The sequence below is a fragment of the Gopherus evgoodei genome, chromosome 3 (assembly GCF_007399415.2).
Source record: "Gopherus evgoodei ecotype Sinaloan lineage chromosome 3, rGopEvg1_v1.p, whole genome shotgun sequence".
Lineage (NCBI taxonomy): Eukaryota > Metazoa > Chordata > Testudines > Testudinidae > Gopherus > Gopherus evgoodei.
In genome coordinates, this window is record NC_044324.1 from 74400640 (window position 1) to 74423218 (window position 22579).

The window sequence follows — 22579 nt, forward strand, 5'->3', positions numbered from 1 at the left end:
AGTATTTTTTAAAATGTAATTAAATATGCAACTAGAAAAAAAAAGATGGATGTTGCCAACTGGGTCCGTCTCACACCCAGGAATGATTCAAAGGAACTGTGAGTAGGTTGGTTGTTCTTTCTCCCTTATACATTCAAGGGGGAGGGCTCAAGGGCATCAACGGCGCAAGTAGGACCAACAGACGCTGCTGGCTAACATGTTCTGATTTCCAGGTCATGGAGCGCCTGCACACCAGAAGCAGAACTCATTTAGAGAAGCACTTGAAGAATACTAGTTAGCTAATGCTTGTCTAATGCTTTGATGAAGTAAACCAGTGAAGTGCCATGTATATTTTGATAGGGTGTTTCTCCCCCTCCCCCCTCATTGCAACCTTGAGCAAAAATCAAGCACAATCACACACACTTTCTACACAATTTAGTGCAAGGGCTATGTGGCACTAACCAGCACAATTGGACACCTGGCCCTCCACAGCAGCAAGACTACTTCAGACAACCTTTGGGGAAAATGCAAGGGCTACATTTTCTTTGCATGCCAGGGAGCTGCAGGAGCTCATCAACATAGGAACAGGCCATACTGGGTCAGACCAATGGTACACCTAACCCAGTATTCTGTCTTCTGACGGTGGCTGGTGCCAGACACTTCAGAGGGAATGAACAGAACAGGGTAATTATCAAATGATCCATCCCCTGTTTTCCACTCCCGCTCTGGCAGTCAGAGGTTTAGGGACACAGAGCACAGGGTTGCATCCTTGACCATCTTGGCTAATAGTCATTGATAGACTCTCCTCCATGAACTTACCTAATTCTTTTTTGAACCCAGTTATACTTTCGGCTTTCACAACATCTCCTGGTAGACTGTGTATTGTGTGCAGAAGTATTTCCTTATGTTTATTTTAAACATGCTACCTATCAATTTTGATGGGTGATCCCTGATTCTTGTGTTATGTGAATGGTAAATAACACTCTCCTATTCTTTTTCCTCTATAGCATTCATGATTTTATAGACCTCTATCATATCCCCCCTTTTCATCTTAGAAAAGAGATGACTAAGTCCCCATCTTTTTAATCTCTCCTCATATGGAAGCTGTTCCATACCCTTAATCATTTTTTGCCCTTCTCTGAACCTTTTCCAATTCTAATATATCTTTTCTGAGATAGGGTAACCAGAACTGCATGCAGTATTCAAGGTATAGGCATACCATGAATTTATATGGTGACATTATGATATTTTCTGTCTTTTTATCTATCCCTTTCCTAATGATTCCTAACATTGTTAGCTTTTTTCACTGCTGCTGCACACGGAGCAGAAATTATCAGATAATTATCCACGATGACTCCAAGATCTTTTTCTTGAGTGGTAACGGCTAATTTAGACATCATCATTTTGTGTGTACATTTGCATTTATCAACATTTAATTTTTGTAACTCTTTGCAATCTGCTTTGGACTTAACTATCTTGAGTAATTTTGTAACTTTGCCCCTTTGTTTTACCCTTTTTTCGAGATCATTTATGAATATGTTGAACAGCACAGGTCAGAGTACAAATCCTTGGAGGAACCTCGCTATTTACCTCTCTCCACTGTGAAAAATGATTGTTTTCTCCTACCCTTTGGCCTGGTCTACATTCGGAGGGGGAGGGGTGTCGATCTAAGTTATGCAACTTCAGCTACATGAATAACGTCGCTGAAGCTGACGTACTTAGATTGACTTACCATGGTGTCTTCACTGCGGTGAGTCGACTGCTGCCTCTTCCCCGTCGACTCCGCCTGCGCCTCTCGCGGCGGTGGAGTACAGGAGTTGACAGGAGAGTGCTTGGAAGTCAATTTATTATGGCTGGATTGATCGCTGCCCGCCGATCCGGCGGGTAGTGTAGATATACCCTTTGTTTCCTGTCTTTTAACCAGTTACTTATCCATGAGAGGACCTTGCCTCTTAATCTGATGCTTGCTTCTTTTGTTTAAGACCCTTTGGTGAGGGACTTTACTTTGTCAAGGGCTTCCTGAAAGTCCAAGTACACTATGCCCATTGGATCACCCTTGTCCATGTTTGTTGACACCCTCAAAGAATTCTAACAGATTGGTAAGGCATGATTTCCCTTTACAAAAGCCAGGGTGACTCTTCCACAACATATTCTTTTCACCTATGTGTCTGATAAATCTGTTCTTTACTGTAGTTTCAACCAATTTGCCTGGTACTGAAGTTAGGCATACCAGCGTGTAATAGCCACGATTGCCTCTGGAGTCTTTTTTTTTAAATCTGTGTTACATTAGCTATCCTCCTGTCACCTAGTCCAGAGGCGGATTTCAGCAATAGATTACATAGCATAGTGAGTAGTCCAGCTTCTTCAGTACTTTTGGGTGAATACTATCTGGTCCTTGTGACTTATTACTGTTTAATTTATCCATTTATTCCAAAACCTTCTCTATTGACACCTCAGTCTGGGACAGTTCCTCAGACTTATCACCGAAAAAGAATGGGTTACTTGTGAGAATGTCCCTCACAGCTTCCGCAGTGAACTTCTTCAGAGAATTCATTTAGCTTCTCTGTGATGGCCTTGTATTCCTTGAGTGCTCCTTTAGCAATTTGAGTGTCCTGTGGCCCCATTGACTAGTAGGTTTCCTGCTTCAAATCTACTTAGTTTGTGTGTCTTCTGCTGGTTGCTCTTCAAATTCTTTTTTGGTCTGCCTAATTGTACTATTACACGTGACTTGCCAGAATTTATGCTTCTTTCTATTTTCCTCAGTAGTATTTGACTTACAAACTTTTAAAAGATGATTTCTTATCTCTAACTGCCTCTTTTACTCTACTGTTCTGCCATGGTGGCATTTTTTTGGCCCTCTTGCTGTTTTTTTTTATTTGGGATATACATTTAATTTGAGCTTCTATCATGGTGTTTTTAAATAGTTTCCATGCAAATTGCAGGCATTTCACTCATTCACTCCTTTGACTATTCCTTTAATTTCCATTTGACTAGCTTCTTCATTTTTATGCAGTTCCCCTTTTTGAAATTAAATGCTACCATAATGGGCTTCTTTGGTATTTCCCCCCTTAGAAGAATGTTAAATTTAATTACATTATGGTTGCTATTATTGAACGGTTCTGCTATATTCACCTCTTGGACTATATTCTGTGCTTAGGACTAAATCAAGGATTGCCTCTCCTGTTGTGGGTTAGAGGACTAGCTTCTCCAAGAAGCAGTTATTAATGGTGTCTAGAAAGTTTCTCTCTGCATCGGTCCAGAGGTGATATGTAACCAGTCAACATGGGGACAGTTGAAATCTCCCATGATGATTGGTTTTCCGTTTTTATAGCTGCTCTAATCTCCCTGAGCATTTTACAGTCTCTGTTACTATCCTGACCAGGTGGATGGTACTATATTTCTACTGCTATTCTTATTATACATGCATGGAATTTCTATTCACAGAGATTCTGTAATACAATTTGATTCATTTAAGACTTTTACAGTATTTGAGTCTACGCTGTCTTTCAAATATAGTGCCACTACCCTAGCAGCATGACCTACTCTGTCATTTGCATGTATTTTGTACCCTGGTATTGCTATGTCCCATTTATTATCATCATTCCACCAAGTTTCTTGATAGCTATTATATCAATATTATTTAATACCAGGCAATCAAGTTCACCCATCTTAGTATATAGACTTTTAGCATTTGTATACAAGCACTTATAAAATTTGTCAATGTTTAGTTATCTGCCTTCATGTGATGTAACTGAATGGGACTCTTGTCTGTTTCTCTTCAGTTCCTACCTGTACTTTATCAACTTCTATCCTCTCCCCTTTACTAGGATATAGAGTATCCCCTTTAATAATTTTTTTTGTAAAGGATGTGTCTGTTTGTACCATGTGTTCCTCCACACCTGTCAGCTTTCCCCCAGCCATTAGTTTAAAAATTCCTCTATGACCTTCTTAATTTTACATACCATCAGTCTGGTTCCATTATTGTCTAGGTGGTGTCCATCCTTCCTGTGCAGGCTCCTCCTTTCCAAAAAGGTTCCCCAGTTTCTAATAAACCTAAATCCCTCCTCCTAACACCATCATCTCATCCACACACTGAGACCTTGGCAGTACTGCCTGTCAAACTGGTCCTGAGGCACTTTGGCCCCTGCAGCTCCATCTGCAGCAGTGAGACTCATGTATCATCATCCTCAATGCAAGGCAGAATCCAGCTACAAGCCATAATCCAACTTTGTGAATTTCTCTCTTCACTTTGACATAGAACAGAACAGAGCTGGCATATATTGTTTGACATGCATATTATCTCAATGAAGAGAGAACAAGATGCACTCTATGTCCTGCTGCCATGAGCAATAAACTGGGAGGTTTCTGAATAGGAGCTTACTTACCTGTAAGTGGAGACTCTTCGAGATGTGTGGTCCCTATCTGTACTCTACGGGAGGGCTTGCGCAGGCACACCATACGCCTGGAGTTGGAGAATTTGAAAGTAGCGTCTGTTGGTGCATGCATATGCCCTGGCTCACCTCATGCTTCCGTCTGAGGTGATAAAAGGCAGGGCAGACAGATCGCATTTCCAGTTCCTTCTCCACCATGAATCAGATAGATCCATAGCAGAGGGGAAGGAGCGGGGGAAGTGGAAGTGAAGGCCAAGACCATAACTGGGTTAAAAAAGGAACTAGATAAATTCATGGATAGGTCCATCAGTGGCTATTAACCAGGATGGGCAGGGATGGTGTCCCTAGCCTCTGTTTGCCAGAAGCTAGGAATGAGCGACAGGGGATGGATCACTTGATGATTACCTGTTCTGTTCATTCCTGCTGGAGCACCTGGCACTGTTGGAAGACAGGATACTGGGCTAGATGGACCTTTGGTCTGACCCAGTAGGGCCATTCTTATGTTCTTATATGTGAAGCAAATAGTTCTCTGGTCGGAATCCTCCACTGTGTAAAGATGTCATGTACTATTGCATCATGAAATTCCATTTGTGGTTGACCTCAAAATGTCAGCTGAGTGAGCTTGCAAGCACATTCTGTGTTCCTGGATGATAGGCTGCGGACAAGAGGATCTGGTGATTGATGCACTGATTCCAGAGATTATGTGCAGAAGCGGTCAAAGCGGTCAATTTAATTCTTCCCTGTTCGTTGATGTAGAAAGCAGCAGTAGTGTTGTCTAACATGATGGGACCAGATGAATGGGAGAAAGGACTGGTATGCCTTTCTTACAGCTCATAGTTCCAGGATATTGATGTGCATCCTGGATTCTCAGCGATACCATGTTTCTTGTGTCATGTAATTGTCCATGTGTACTCCCCAGTCTATGAGAGATGTGTCGGTAATGATAATCTTGTCTGGTGAGGAGGGCAGGAAGGGAACTCCTATGCATACATGGGTTGGGTCTGTGCACCATAGATGGGAGGACAGCACCCTGGTGAGGACTGTCCATAGTGTGATGTTTTGGTGAATAAACTGACTGGGCCCAAGTTTGGAGGCAGCAAAGGCAGTCACGTATGTACATGAAGCTATATGGCCAAGGAGGGATGGACAAGTACTGGTAGGAACATAAGAATTGTTGATGATGCGTGTGATGCTCTCTCTCATTCCTTAGAATCTGTCCATCAGCAGGTAGGCCCATGCTGTGATCAAACTGATTATGACCCCTATAAAGTCCAGGTATTGTGTGGAGTCTAGGATTGATTTCTCGACATTGATGCTGACTCCCATGAACAAAAGAAGGCTGAGTAACATGGAGGTCAACACTTGGGCTTTGTGCCTGGACTGTGCAGCTAGAATCCAGTTGTTGAGATATAGAAACACGAGGGCCCCTAAAGGCTGATATAGGCTGCTATGACAGAGAAAACTTTGGTGAAGACTATGGGAGTGGTGGCTGTTCTGAAAGGGGAACCCTATACTGGAAATGGTGGGTGCCAATTATGAATCTTAGGAAGTGTCTGTGGGCCGAATGGATATCAATGTAAAAATAAGCATCCTGCGTATCAAGAGCTGTGAACCACAGCCTTTTTCTAGAGATGGGATAATAGCTGCCAATGTGACCATATTAAACTTGAGTTAGTGGATGAAGCGATTGAAATGACAGAGATTGAGAACTGGTCTCCACCCACCGTTCTTCTTGGTATCAGGAAGTAAGTCAAATAGAACCATGTTCCTTGGTATTTCAAGGAACACATTCTACTGTGCCCTGTTATAGTAAGGAATTCACCTCTTGGGTGAAAACGCTATCATGAGAGTGGTCCCTGAGATGGGATAGGGAGGGGTTTTTTTTGGAGGAGGTAGTGTGATGAATTAAATTGTATAGCCATGATGGATGATGTTCAGCACCCATTTGGTCATTGTTTTTGCACTCCGAGTTTGGGGGAAGAGTGCTAAATGACCCCCACAAAGAGGTAGGGGGTTGTGAGGTGGTATGCAAGATGGCTGGTGTCTCTTGTGGCAGTCTCAGAAATATCTCTTGGCAGTTGTAGCTGTGAGGTGAAAGCCTGTGAAGGAGGTCCGGCAAGGCAGTATCTTTGGGATTTCTTTCACTTCCTCGGCAGCTCATAAGGTCGCTCAGGGTAGAATTGGAGGGACCTGTAGCACTGGGTGGATGGTGGGCAGTTGAATTTACACTTCAGGGCACAAGTGTAGCTATCCGGTGAGTGAAAGGTGGCTCTGGAGTCCTTGAGGGTATATAGTGCACCGGTCTTTTGAAGGGGAGATCTTCAGTAGTGTTTTGCGCTTCCCTAGGGAAACTGGAGGCATGGAGCCAAGATTCCCTATGCATAACTATAGCTATAGCCATGGCCCTCGAGGAGATATCTGCTGTGTCCACTGCCAATTAGATTCTGTTCTGGCTACCAGCTTCCCTTCCTCAATGAGCACCTGAAAAAGTCCAGTCCCATTGTGAGAGGCTATCAGTAAATTCCTCATATTTTCTGTAATTTAGGAAGTCGTGTTTGGCTAGTAATCCCTGACGGTATGAAATCCTGAATTGGAGACTAGATGATGAAAAGACTTTATGCCAACAAAGGTCCAAATGCTTCCCCTTCTTGTTAGATAGTATAGAATGAGAGTGCTGTTGTCTGGCTCTTTCAGTTACTGCTTGGACAACCAGAGAGATTGGGTGTGTGTAAAGAAGAGAACAGATGGTAAATGGGATATATATTGTAATGATATACTGATACTTACTGCATGTTGTGTTAGTATTTAATACATACAGATACTTTTAGCTGGATGCATATCATGGATCTTTTACTCTAATCTTCAATTTAACTGTTCTTTTTAGCCTTATTTTCTCTGAACACTTTTTGTCTACTATGTGATTTTGGGTTTCAATCTTGGATGTTGATATAGTGTATCTTTTTTGCATGTCAATTGCTTTGTTGGCCTGAAGAAAAATAATGGTGAATTCACAAATCTTATTTTACAGATTGGGATTAGAGCTGGGTAAAATTTTTCAGATAGAACTTTTTTGGAGAAAAATGGAGATCTGACAACACTGAAAAGTGCTGTGAATTCATGTCAGTTTCACCAAATTATTATGGTAAAAAAAATACCCCTTAAAAAAATCAAAACATTTCCAAACTGAAAAATTTAATTTTTTGGTTTGGAATGACTTTATTTCAAAATCTCCTTTCTTTTTATTAAAAAACAATTGGAAACATATAAAGTAGTCAATATTGAAATGAGACTTTTTGATTTAGTTGAAACTAAATGTTTCATTTGGTCCTTTTTTTTTTTTAAATTTGCCAAAATTTGTGAAAACTTTCTATTTTGGTTCAACCCCAATTTTTTTCAAATTTTCATAATTGTCAGCAAACAAACAAATCAGTTATTTGCACAGCTTTAATTGGAATAGTATTTTGAAATGGTTATGCAGCATTTGACTATATCAGTGAAAAAAAAGGAAATGTTTCAGAAAACCAAGTCAAGTCCCGCTTATTAGATTAATCAGTAAGTGAAACAGTGAAAATGTTTTCAAAAATTCAGTCCTCTTTGTTGAAGGCTTACAAGATACAGGTTGGGGCAGTAATTCAACTGGTATTCTAAATTCAATTTTTTTTTTTAAATGTTGTGGTAGCGGCACAGAGTAAGATATCTTCACACTTTTTCTAACACTGATTAACAGTTTTAGTGACGAGATAGATTTTTAAAAGGTTACTTAGGGTATGGCTACACTTGAAACGGCAGCGCTTTGAAGTGTGAGTGTGGTTGCAGCGCCAGCGCTGGGAGAGAGCTCCCCCAGCGCTGTACGTAAACCACATCCTCTACGGGTGTAGCTTGCAGTGCTGGGAGCCGTGCTCCCAGCACTGCGGCACTGATTACACTGAGGCTTTACAGCGCTGTATCTTGCAGCGCTCAGGGAGGTGTTTTTTCACACCCCTGAGCGCGAAAGTTGCAGCGCTGTAAAGCGCCTGTGTAGCCATGGCCTTATACTGCAAAAATTCAAGAATATTTTGCCTTTTCATTCCTGAAACAGGTAGTCGAAAACTGTTTTAACTCTGCTGTATAGAGAATTGAAACATCCTTTCAGCTGGTTACTTCATTGAGATCAATATCTGCAGTTCTTTTAAAGTCAATGACAGTCTTGCCTAAACAAAGGCTGCAGGATCAGAACCCAAATGTGAGACCAGAAATCTATGTAATCAGATGGAGAATGCAGGTGACTGTACAGTCATACATGTATATATGCTCCACTTTCCTCATTCTATCTTCTGAGGTTATTTATGCTATAGTATAGTACAGTACAGTACATAAATTCAGAAGTAATATTGGGAAGAAGATGTGCTTCCTCAACAGAAGTTCAAGAAAACATGGATAATTCCACCACTAATATGTAGGCTTTAGAATGAAAGCACTGTTATATGTTTGCCACATTATTCTTCTTATTTAATGTTTATTTGCAGTAGCACCCACAATGTGCTAGGTATATTCCATATACTTAAGAATTACCTGTTCAAAAGAGCTCATAATCTTCACTTTATACGATATTCATAGTGTATACAAACAATAAAACAAAGTCACATGCCTTAAAAATATATCATTTGAATAAATAATTACCTATAAGTACAGTTGGTTTTATAGCTCTAACAATATCTTCCAGATTTTTCATTTCATCATGTTTATGGGCAAACCTTTCTTTCTCAGTTGTTAATGAGGAACGCTCCTAAGTGAACAAAAGCAAAAAATACATTTATTAAAAATGTGCTGGGACCATGATATTCCCTGTGCAAACTGATACACACTTCAAAAAGAGATATTCTGGTAATTAATTATTGCTGTTATGTTTAGTGTATGGCACTTGTATTAGCAAATAACAAAATGTTAGAAAAATTCTTAAATTGTACATTGCATCATGCTCTTACAAGGACAACTAATCCATTTGTCCAAATGTAAATACCTGGAATGTGAACATTTTAAAAACTGACAATTTCATTGCATCATAATATTAACTACTCACAAATTGTCAAAAATCATGCACTACATTTGCTTTATAATTTTGCTAAAAGCTGAATAATTGTACAAACTTTAAAAAACAAATAATTCATATAATATTGCAACCTTGTACGATTTTAAGTAGCTGAATTTTGATACTTAGAAAATTGGTTTAATAATAAAAACCTGACCTAATGATAACAGAGTTTAATTGTCTTCAGTGACATTCTATTGGCTGAGAATGTATTTGTGTATAAAACCCATGATATAGGACTAATTAATGCTACTGTGGACTATGCATTTTCCATAAGTATTATTCAAACAAAAACAGTCTCTCTTAGAAGCTTCAAGTCTTTTCTTGTGTAAAAGATCAGGAGTCATCTAAAATATGGACTCTCTGGCTGCAAAATTTTAGTTTTTGTAATAACTTGAGATAAACATCTCTAAACAGGCATTAATGAAAACATTTTCCCAGTAACGAAAATGACTTATGTTAGTTGTAAGTCAATTAAGTTTTCATCTGAGGCCTTGTGTACATTAGAGATTTCAGCTATCTCTGGCCAGCCGACAGTTGAACTTCACCAAGTGAAAGCCCTAATGTCGACAGGCAAAAGTGCTACAGGCTGTGATTTGACTGGTACAGCTTATCTGGACAATAGCTATAGTTTGAAATCAATGGGAGCTGCTGTGGTCTCCGGATTTCTCAGATCACTTGTTGAGGTGTCTAAATATGGAGGAAGCACTATCCTTAAGCACTCGTTTCTAAAAATTTTACCTGAGCAGTTTAAAATGGAAATGCTTGAGAGAACCTTGACTACATGCTCGATTGGATACCATATTACTGATGTGTTTTCCAACCATGCATTGCCGGTCTCAATAGAAGAAAATTTCCTTAATCTTTCCAAGTTAGCAACAATTATTGCGATAAAATAATCCTTGGTGCACCTCCATTGAAGCTTAAGTAGTTTCACCAGGGACAAATTTGGCTCATGTATTTTAAAACTGGATCTAACAGTGGATTCGTTCTACTTTTCAGAAACTATATTTTGGGGTTTTTTATTTTTAAGAAAAAATTGCTTTAATGTTTTACACAAAAAGGCTGTGGTTTGGTGCAAATTACATCACTGCACTTACTCTGCTCCTCCTCTTTGGACAGTAACCACAAAACTTGGCAAACATAATAGAAGGCCATTTTTCATCTGCAGCAGGAGGAAATGGTTCCAGGGAAGACCACAAGAAGTTGTGCAAGTCTGTCACGTGGTTAGAACTGACTGAGCTGCTTTGGTTTACAGGAAACCAGTTTTTCTTCTCTCACCCTTGATTATAGGGAATTTTCACAGATTTATCCACTTCTACAGATTTCTTAAATGACTGAAGTACAGTGTTTTAAGTGGAGAGGGTTATGTCCTCATGTGCTTATATGGGTTTGAAGTATGTTCTTAGAACTACTATCACAAAAATACAGAGATAAATGCATCTGATTTCCTTTTTGGGTGAAATATAAAACCCACCACCTCACAGGTGCAATAAAATTAGCCACTTTTGGCATGTCCATGATGAAGCTAGTGCACAGTCTATGAGACTTTGAAGATTGCTGTTTTTAAATTCTCCAGCAGATGTCATTGCAGTCTACAAATGCGTTTGAGGATTAATTGGTAATTAGCATGTGCTAATCTCTGGAAGCTGATTGGCTGAGCTTGAGTATCACATGTCAGCACATGGGACATTAATTAAAATACGCAAATCCCTGAAAGATGATTGGCTGAAATACGATAATAAATTAATAGCTAATGAGCTGGAATTGCATATAAAGGTGAAAGCCAGCAGGCTAAAACTTTGTAGGGATAGGGACCAGAAAGAGAATGGAACGCTGCTACACGCCTTCCAGAAGACACCTGTGCAAGAGAAGCCACCTGAGAAGCTATATTGAAACCCAGCAAAGGAAGAGCAGCTTGAAAACCAGTGGCTGTTACAGCAACAGCAGCAGCCCACCTAGGGTTCCAGGGTTGCCTTGGCAACGACTGTTTCTGGCACCCGGCCAGCAGCAACAACCAATGGGCTTCTCTCTCTCTTACCTGAGGAGGAAGTTGCAGCGGACAACCCAGCAGCCCATAACCCATCATCAGACAACGCTCCCAAATGTTGCTCACTAAAACTGACATAGCAGAAGGACCGTTCCGGTGATGAGTCAGAAGGATTTTATAAAAGCTTCTGTAAAATCTTAAATTTTTCTATTTAACATCCTGGGGCGTATGGGTTTCAAATGTAAATAAAGCTGGATGCCTATGGTTTGAGTGAGATTCCCCCTACGCATTCAGTAACCGTAAGGCCAGCGCTTACTGGATGTTAGAGTTAATCGATGTATTGTTACATGTTTATGTTATATGCTTGATTGTTATTATATTGTTAGATTATTATATGTTATAGAGTTAAGTGGAATTGTTATTTCTGTGTTGTGTTTTTATTTATCACACCACTTCCTTTACACTGTATCTGTAACCTTTACTGTTTATTTTATTTTTATGTCTCTCTCTCCTTTTTTATTGTAATCCTTCACTTCTAAATAAATTCCATTTTTGTTCTTGAAGAATTTACTGCCTGCTACCTATTCTTGATTGGAAGGCTGTATCCGTATCCTTCAGGGAGGAAGTTAGCTGGCCACGGTTAACGGCTTTTCTCTGGAAAATCTGTAGGGTGGACAACAACCTTTAATATCAGAATAGGCAAATTAACAAGATAGTAAGATTCAAATCCTCCAGTAACACCCTGTCACTCTTCTCTTCTGCAGACTAAGTAAGCCCAGTTCCCTGAGCCTCTCCTCATAAGTCATTTGCCCCAGACCCTAATAATTTTTGTTGCCCTCTGCCGGACTCTCTCGAATTTGTCCACATCCTTTCTGTAGTGGGGGGGCCAAAACTGGACCCAATACTCTAGATGTGGCCTCGCCAGTGCTGAATAGAGGGGAATAATCACTTCCCTCGATCTGCTGGCAATGCTCCTACTAATGCAGCCCAATATGCCGTTAGCCTTCTTGGCAACAAGGGCACACTGTTGACTCATATCCAGCTTACTGTTCACTGTAATTCCCAAGTCCTTTTCTGCAGAACTGCCACTTAGCCAGTCAGTCTGCAGCCTGTAGCAGCGCATGGGATTCTTCCGTCCTAAGTGCAAGACTCTGCACTTGTCCTCGTTGAACCTCATCAGATTTATTTTGTCCCAATCTTCCAATTTGTCTAGGTCACTCTGGACCCTACTTTCCCCCCCAGTTTAGTGTCATCTGTGAACTTGCTGAGGGTGCAATCCATCCCATCATCCAGATAATTAATTAAGATGTTGAACAAAGCTGGCCCCTGAGGCACTCCACTTGATACTGGCTGCCAGTTAGACATCGAGCTGTTGATCATAACCCGTTGAGCCTGATGAGCTAGCCAGCTTTCTATCCACCTTATAGTCCATTCATCCAATACATACTTCTTTAACTTGAGGGCAAGAATACTGTGGGAGACCATATCAAAAGCTTTGCTAAAGTCAAGGTATAGCACATCCACTGCTTTCCCCATATGCACAGAGTCAGTTATCTCATGATAGAAGGCAATCAGGTTGGTCAGGCATGACTTGCCCTTGTTGAATTCATGCTGACGGTTCCTGATCACTTCTCTCTCCTCCAAGTGCTTCAAAATGGATTCCTTGTGGACCTGGCTCCACGATTTTTCCAGGGACTGAGGTGAGGCTGGCCAGTCTGCAGTTCCCTGGATTCTCCTTCTTCCCTTTTTTAAAGATGGGTATTATATTTGCCTTTTTCTAATCGCCCAGGACCTCCCCTGATCGCCACGAGTTTTCAAAGATAATGGGCAATGGCTCTGCAATCACATCAGCCAATTCCCACAGAACCCTCGGATGCATTGCATCCGGCCTCATGGACTTGTGCATGCCCAGATTTTCTAAATAGTCCTCAACTTGTTTTTTCACCACTGAGGGCTCTTCCCCATACTGTGCTGCCAAGTGCAGCAGTCTGGGAGATGACCTTGTCTGTGAAGACCAAGACAAAAAAGAGCATTGAGTACTTCACCTTTTCCACATAATCTGTCACTAGGTTGCCTCCCTCATTCAGTAAGGGTCCCACACTTTCCCTGATGTTCTTCTTGTTGCTGACATACCTGTAGAAACCCTTCTTGTTACCCTTCACATCCCTTGCTAGCTGCAACTCCAGTTGTGCTTTGGCCTTCCTGATTACATCCTGCATGCTCAAGCAATATTTTTATATTCTTCACTAGTCATCTGTTCAAGTTCCTACTTCTTGTAAGCTTCCTTTTTGTGTATAAGCTCACTGAAGATTTCTCTATTAAGCCAAGCTGGTCGACTGACATATTTGCTATTCTTTCTGCACATTGGGATGGTTTGTTCCTGCACCCTCAGTAACACTTCTTTAAAATATAGCCAGCTCTCCTGGACTCCTTTCCCCCTCATATTAGCCTCCTAGGAGATCCTTCCCATCAATTCCCTGAGGGATTCAAAGTCTGCTTTTCTGAAGTCTAGGGTCTGTATTCTGCTGCTCTCCTTTCTTCCTCTTGTCAAAGGCTTTCTGAAAATCCAAGAACACTACGTCCACGGATCATTCTTGTCCACAAGTTTGTTGACCCCCTCAAAGTATTCTAATAGATTAGTGAGGCATGATTTCCCTTTACAAAAGCTGTGTTGACTCTTCCCCAACAAATTGTGTTCATCTATGTGTCCGATAATTCTGCTTTTTACTATAGTTTCAACCAATTTGCCTGGTACTGAAGATAGACTTACCGACCTGTAATTGCCAGAATCACCTCTGGAATCTTTTTTAAAAATTGGTGTCACATTAGCTACCCTCCAGTCATCTGGTACAGAAGCTGATTTAAGTGATATGTTACATACCACACTTAGTGGTTCTGAAATTTTACATTTGAGTTTCTTCAGAACTCCTGGGCGAATACCATCTGGTCCTGGTGACTTATCACTATTTAATTTATCAATTTGTTCCAAACTCTGCTCTATTAACCCCTCAATCGGATAGTTCCTTAGTAATGAAGCTGCTGTTTCCCTGAAGAACACTGAACAATGACCTTTATAGACTTTAGTCTAGTTGCTAATCTTCTGCCTTTATTCTTCACTGTTATTAAACATTCATTATATTAAGATATACATGGAATATTCCAAGTTTTGAACCTGTGACTCAGTGCTGCATCCCATTAACAATAGAGAGGACTTTCACACTTGAAACTTAGAGAGCACAATTTTCAGGCAGGCATATCAGAGGCTGTGCTACTATGTTGTATGTAACATTTATATAGGGGTAGAACATACTGGCCTCAGCTGGATTAGGGTCCATTGTGCTGGGCACTGTACAAATGTATAGTAAATGACAGTCTTGTCTGAAAGATTATAATCCAAAATAGACATGGCTGGACACCAAAGCCAATGGACCAAAGAGTGGCTCCTAACTTGGCACCTCTACTGCTGTTAAGATGGAGAGGGAGGAGGAAGTAAAAAATCAGCTGGCCAAAGACAGGACCATCCAATAGGAGGGAAAAAGCAGCCTCTAGCTGGAGAATTCAGGTGGCGTATAGCCACTGCCAGCTTTCCTAAATAAACTTTGCTCTTCTGGGCCAGATATCAATTTCTTTGAGCTTGATAGAACTGCTCTGTCAGAAAAGGGTGATTTTTCAGAGCCACTAATACTTCACAAAAGGAATAAATCTGGGCAGACAACATTTGATATCTCACACCATTTTCCTTAGCAAATAAAGAGTAAGTAAATTAATGGCTTAATTACAAAAATATTAAGTTATGTGAAGGCTGAGAATAAAAACAAAGAAATCCTTAGTTAAGACTATCGCAGTATCCAGGGCAAGCCCACAACATTTTGGCACCTGAGGCGAGGAGCTCAAATGACGACCCCTTGCCCCCTCGCTTGGGCCAAAACTTTGAAAGGTCTCAATTCTGCCTTCTTCCTGTTCTACTCCTCTCATAGTACTGTTCTGCTACCTATCCCAATAATGGAGAACTAATAACTTAAAATGCCTTACTCAAAAATTTTAAGTAACACTTAACTTTAAAACACCTGAACAGCAAATGTAACTTTTCTTTTCTGCATAGTAAACACTGGCATTTTTATCAGGTTGAAAAATCAAAGTGGTGCTTTCTGTGCCTTCTTGGTTCCAAAGATTTGAACTGCTTCCTGAAGGTCCACAGTCTGGGCCAACTCATGCTCTATTGAGATGGCGGCAAGGCCAACCAACCTCTCCTGTGTCATTGTGGAGTGTAGATGTGTTTTCATTAACGTCAGCTTGGAGAAGCTGCGTTCTCCACTGGCAACTGTTACAGTAAGTGTTAGAAGTATGTGCAGAGCAACAAAAGCATTTGGAAAGAGGTCATCTTATTTGTGCACATATATTCCAGACCAGCCTTTGGAGTTGACTCTGCTGAAATGTATAGGCAAGTCTCATCTTACTCAGGGGTTCCGTTCCGCGGTTAGCGCGTAAAGCGAAAACTGCGTATAGTGAAACACGCATTGAGTTGAATGGTGGGCAGAATCGCCTGCACTACAGATGCAGTTTTTATATTGTTTCTTTCCCCCCCCATTTTTGCCGACCGCACAAAGCTGAACTTGCGCATGTTAAATGCACCTAAAATGCGACTTGCCTGTATCTTGAAAGGGCTTTCAGTTCATCCCCTAAATCACTCGCATCAATATCGCGCATGTCATTATGTGTCAACACCGTCTCTAGTGCCTGCATTGCTGGTGTAGATCTTCTTCAGGTATAGTGAGGGGTTTTGGAACATCATACAACATCCCAAATATACTGCTGTGTTCCTTGAGCTCCATGAAATGTTCTTCAGCTGACTGTATTGCACAGTCTAGCAATTGGTTAAAGAATTCAACTTTGAATTGTTGTTTGGGGTCTCTTATGGGATCATCCTGTGCCTTGTAATCAAAATGTCTTCTTTGGTGACTCTTGTATTCTTGAATGGGTGAGAAAATAGCTTCAGTGTCAAGTTCCTCTCCCAATTTCTGTGCACTCTTCAGAACATTGTGAAATCCCTCATCTGACCAGTAAGACTGTAGGTATGAGTTTGCTTTGTCCAGTTGTTCCATTGCTTCAGATATATCATGGGCAACACCTTGGAGTCTCTTGCTTACAACATTTATTTCAAACAGTATGTCATGCCACAACACTAAGCCACGCAGAAATTTGAACTTACGTATGTTTCTGGTGATTCCATTTCCCTCTGCCATTGTTCTCCCAGTAACAGTTCCTGTCATAGCATTATCCTCCATAATGGCAACTATGGCATCATCTGTCTTCCCAATTTGGTGTTTGATAGGCTTTATTGCCTCCACTCTACTTTCCCACTGTGTGGCACTCAGTGGTTTCAGTGTCAAAGAGGATGCTCCCAGATGTTGTTTCAAAATTTGCCATCGATGAGTTGATGCAGAGTAAAATACATAGATGCTTTGAATTACATTAAAAATTCAGCAGCCTCAGGGAGGCTAGATGTGAAGAGAAGAATGAGGTGGGATTTGATAGCTGCTTTGATACCTGAAAGGGGGTTCCAAAGAGGATGGATCTCAGTGGTATCAGATGACAGAACAAAGAGTAATGGTCTCAAGTTGCAGTGAAGGAGGTTTAGGCTGGATATTAGGAAAAACTTTTTCACTAGGAAGGCGGTGAAGAACTGGAATGGGTTACCTAGGGAGGTGGTAGAATCTCCTTCCTTAGAGGTTTTTAAGGTCAGGCTTGATAAAGCTTTGGCTGGGATGATTTAGCTGGGGATTGATCCTGCTTTGAGCAGGGGGTTGGACTAGATGACCTCCTGAGGTCCCTTCCAACCCATATATTCTATGATTCTATGAAGTTCAAGTTAAGTTGAAGACTGGAAATAAGGCATACTTTTTTAACAGTGAAGGTAACTAATCATTGAACAACTTACCAAGGATCATGGCGAATTCTCCATCATTGACCATTTTTTAATTAAGATGGGGTGGTTTTTTAAAAGTTATGATATAAGAATTATTTTGGGGAAGTTCTATGGCCTGTGCTATACAGAAGGTCAGATTAGATGATCACAGTGGTCTCTCTGGCCTTAGAATCTGTGAATCTGGATTGAAAGGGGTTTTAAAGAAACCAAGCAGCCAAACAGTGACAGAGAGAAGAGTCCTGGAGGAAACATGGAAAAGCTTTTTATTTAGGAATACTCCCTACTGGCTCCAGGCAGGGTTAGAACGATTTCCTCTTCCCAAAGCTAAAGCCTTATATTTAAAATTTGTACCAGCATAGCTATATGGGTAGAGGTGTGGGTTTTTTAACCACACAGCTATGCAGCTCTAGTGTAGGTGCACTGTCAGTATAGATGCTCTAGTGTAGATACCAGCCTGTGCCGCTTCCCGCAGCTCCTATTGGCCGGGAACAGTGAACCATGGCCACTGGGAACTGTGGGAGGCCATGCCTAAGGACCAAGGTCTTGCAGCCTACCAGTGGATTATCCTGATGGACTGCAGGTTGCCTACCACTGGTGTAGACATAGCTGGAGGGTTTACAGGGCTGGCTCTAGGTTTTTTGCTGTCCCAGCCCTGGGCTCCCCCCTGCACCCTCCTGCTGCCCCAGTCCTGGGCTCTCCCCCATACACACCCCCTGCCACCCCAGCACTAGGCTTCCCCCTTTCCTCCCCACCAGTGCCCTCCCCCCACCCTCCTGCCTCAGCCCTGGTCTCCCCCTTTTCCCCCCACCTCCTGCTGCCCCAGCCCTGGGCTCTCCCCCACCCACACCTGCACCATCCTTCCGCCGCAGCGCTGGGTCACTGGTAACTCGCTCCCAGGGTGGGTCATTCAACAGGAATTTTGGATGTGCACAGAACACAGACAGGATTGGGTCCCATATGGTTACAGAGCTGCAGTAAAGTGGAACAATTTTCAGCTTGTGTGATTGTATGTATATTATAAGACTGTCCTAAATAAATGAGGAAAAGTTGAGGTGCCTTTATTATTCTTTTGTTCCACTTTCTTTCTTTCTATGGGGAATTTGCCAATGCAATATCACTGTCTTCCTTTTAAACAAAAAAAAAAAAAAAGCAAAGGCTGTTGAAAATAGCAATTTCAGTCCTGATAACCACTGAGAAGCATTTCTTGCTAAATTTTATCCTACTTTTTCTTCAGCAAGTTACAGTGGATCAGTATATTTGATTTGGGAGAAACAAAGTAACACCTGCCCAAACTGAGCTTGAGCACTCCTGAATTTTGAGATGTTCAAATCTGGAAGGCAGGCGCTGGGTGTGTGAGAGTGGGGGGGAGCGCCCTCTGGGCTCCACGGGGGATCACAGCAGCATGTATGCAGCAGAGTGTCTGGCGCTGCACGGAGCCAGACAAGCTGGCCTGAGTGGCACGGTAAGGGGGCTAGGGGGTTGGAGAACGGGTAGGGGGTTCCGGGGAGGAGCAGTCAAGTGACAGGGAGCTGGGGGGTTGGATGGGTGAGGGGTTTTTTGGGGGGGCAATCAGTGGACAGGCAGCGGTTGGATAGGCATGGGAGTCCCAGGGGTTTGTCAGGGGACAGGTAGGGGGTGGGGTCCTGGGGGAGGAAGTTGAGGGGGGGGTCTCAGGAGGAGGCAGTTGGGGACAAGGAGAAGGTAGGCTTAGATAGGGGATGGGGACCCAAGGGGCAGGGGTCCCAGGAGGGGGCAATCAGGGGACAAGGACCAGCGGTGCTTAGATATAGGGTGGGGTCCTGGGGGGCAGTTAGGGGCAGGGGCAATCAGGGGACAAGACCAGCGGTGCTTAGATAGGGGGTGGGGTCCTGGGGGGTAGTTGGGGGCAGGAGTCGCAGGAGGGGGCAATCAGGTGACAAGGAGCAGCAGCGCTTAGATAGAGGGTGGGGTCCTGGGGGGCAGTTAGGGGCAGGGGTCCCGGGAGTGGGTGATCAGGGGACAGGGAGCAGGGTGGGGTTGGATGGGTTGGGGATTCTCTGGGGGGCAGTTGGAGAGAGTGGATAGTGGCAGGGTGGGGCTACCCTCCCTCCCCATGGGGTGTCCTGTTTTTTGAATGTTAAAATATGGTATCCATACCATTCATAGCACTCACAGCACACTACCGCATGAGGTCCCCGCTCCTTCCTTTCCAGTTAGTAGCAGTCAAGAGAATGCTGGGAAATGTAGTTCTTTCCCTGCTCCAGGGCTGGCTCTATAGGCAGGGAGCAAATCAAGGAACTACAGCTCCCAGAGCCCCTGTTGGTTCTCAGCTTCCCTGCCGCCCATGCAAATAGGCTGCCCTAAGCACGTGTTTGCTTTGCTGGTGCCTTGAGCCGTCCCTGACGGTTTGCCAGGATAGCGACACCTGTATAGTAATGCATACAAAGGCTGTGTCTACACAAGAAAAGTTAAGCCTAGGATCAAAAGGAGCAGATCAAACACTACAGGATCCCGATCCTAGACAAGGGAGGGTGCGGAACAGGTGGACAGAGACTGCACAGTGAGTGTCAGCAAGAGCTGACAGGCTGACAAGGAGACACACAGAGACAGAACATGATATGAACAGGACAGTCTGCTTCTCCCAGACATGGAGGTTAGCTGATCTGAAGGGAACTTACAAAGGTTGACAAGAAAAGGCTTAAGCTACAATAAGACCCAGGCGGGTAGGTTTTGTCCTTTGCTCTATGCACTTTGAATATCTGGGGAGAATTACTACATAAATACGCTACACTTCGGAACTCTAACCCTAGAGACAAGTGACCTACCCTTAGGAAACCTAACCCTAGGGGGGGAAATCCCATAGGAACCCTAACCCTAGCTCCAAGTACCCTACCCATAGGAACCCTAGCCCTATCTCCAAGTGCCCTACCCTTAGGAAACCTAACCCTAGGGCGGGGCGCCCTTATCCATAGGAACTCTTACCCTAGCTCCAAATGCCCTACTTACCCTAGGTCTAACTACTCTACCCTTAAGAACCCTAACCCTAGGGCTGGAAGCCCTACCCATAGGAACCCTAACCCTAGGGCGGGGTGAAAAACCCATAGGAACCCTAACCCTAGCTCCAAGTACCCTACTTTTAGAAACCATAACCCTAGTTGTAAGTGCCCCACCCATAGGAACCCTATCTCTAAGTGCCCTACCCTTAGGAAACCCAACCATATGTCAAGAAGCGCTACCCATAGGAACCTTAACCCAAGGTTGGAAGCACTACCCATAGGAACTCTAACCCTACGGCGGGGTGCCCTACCAATCGGAATGCTAACCCTAGCTCCAAGATCCCTACTTTTAGAAACCCTAACCATAGTTCCAAGTTCCCACCAAAGGGAACCTTAACGCTAGTTCCAAGAGCCCTACGCCTAGGTAGCCTAACCCTAGGGCAGGAAGCCCTACACATAGTAACCCTAACCCTAACTTCAAGTGCCCTACAGTTAGGAACCCTAACCTTTGCTCCAAGTCCCCTACCGATAGGAACCCTAACCCTAGGAGGGGGAGCCCTATCCATAGGAACCATAACCATATGGCGTGGCGCCCTACCCATAGGAACCCTTACCCTAGCTCCAAGTGCCCTATCCTTTTGAACCCAAACCCTAGGGCGGGAAGCCCTACCCATAGGAACCCAAACCCTAGCTCCAAGTGCCCTACCCTTAGGAACCCTAACCCTAGGGCGGGAAGCCATACCCATAGGAACCCTAAACCTAGCTCCAAGTGCCCTATCCTTACGAACCCTATCCCTAGCCTCAAGTGCCCGACTCTTAAGAACTCTAACCCTAGCTCGAAGTGCCCTACCCACAGGAAAACTAACCCTAGCTCCAAGTGCCCTACCCTTAGGAACTCTAACCCTAGGTCAGGAAGCCCTACCAATAGGAACCCTAACCCTAGCTCTAAGTGCCCTACCCATAGGAACACTAAAACTAGGGCGGGAAGCCCTCGCCATAGGAACCCTAACCCAAGGTGAGAAGCCCTACCCATAGGAATCCTAACCCTAGGGCGGGGTGCCTTACCCATAGGAACGCTAACCCTAGCTCCAACTGCACTACTTTTAGAAACCCTAACCCTGGCTCCAAGTGTCCCACCCATAGGAACCATAACCCTAGGGCGGCGCGCCCTATCCATAGAAACCCTAACCCTATCTCAAAGTGCCCTACCATAGGAACCCTAACCCTAGGGCAGAGCGCTCTATCCATAGGAACCCTAATTCCAACCACAGCTCCAAGTGCCCTACTTCTAGGAGCCCTAACCTATAGGAATCCTAGGCCTACTTCCAAGTGCCCTACCCTTCGGAACCCTAACCCTGGCTCCAAGTGCCCTACCCACAGGAACCCTAACCCTAGCTCCAAGTGCCCTACCCACAGGAACCCTAAACCCAGGGCGGCACACCCTATCCATAGGAACCCTAACCCTATCTCCAAGTGCCCTCCCATAGGAACCCTAACCCTAGGGCAGGGCGTCCAACCCATATGAACCTTAACCCTAGTTTCAAGTGCCCTACCCATAGGAAACATAACCTTAGCTTCAGGCGCCCTACCATTCAGAATCATAAACCTAGGGCTGGTAGGCCTTCCCATAGGAACCCTAAGCTTAGCCCCAAATGACCTACCCTTAGGAACTCTAACCCTAGGGCTAGAAGCCCTACCCACAGGAACCCTAACCCTAGCTCCAAGTGCCGTACTCTTAGGTACCCTAACCCTAGGTCAGCAAGTCCTAGCCATAGGAACCCTAACTGTAGATCTAAGTGCCCTAACCGTAGGAACCCTAACCTTAGGGTGGGAAGCCCTACCCATATGAACCCTAACTCTAGGGCGGGGGGAGCTACTCATAGAAACGCTAAAGGTAGCTCCTACTTTTAGAATCCCTAACCCTAGCTACTTTTGGAATCCCTAATCCTAGCTCCAAGTTCCCTACCAATAGGAACGCTAATCGTTGGGTGGGGTGTCCTACTCATAGGAACGCTAACCCTAGCTCCAAGTGTCCTACTTTTAGAAACCCTAAACCCTACCTATAGGAACCCTAAACATTGCTTCAAGTAATCCACTCATAGGAACCCTAACTTTAGCTCCAAGTGCCCTACCCTTGCGAACCCTAATCCTAACGTGGGAAGCCCAACCCATAGGAACCCTAACCTTAACTTCAAGTGCCCTACTCTTAGGAACTCTAACCCTAGGGCAGGAAGTCCTACCCATAGGAAC

At 43.4% G+C, this 22579-nt stretch overlaps 1 protein-coding gene across 2 annotated transcripts in view; it reads right to left on the reverse strand.

The window, feature by feature from the left end:
• ME1 (malic enzyme 1) overlaps positions 1-22579 on the reverse strand; it is a 353342-nt gene that overhangs the window by 15741 nt on the left and 315022 nt on the right. For both annotated transcript variants that reach the window (XM_030555825.1, XM_030555826.1), the window contains exon 10: positions 9030-9135. In XM_030555825.1, the coding sequence (XP_030411685.1) occupies positions 9030-9135 (106 nt within the window). The remainder of the gene's footprint in view (positions 1-9029; positions 9136-22579) is intronic.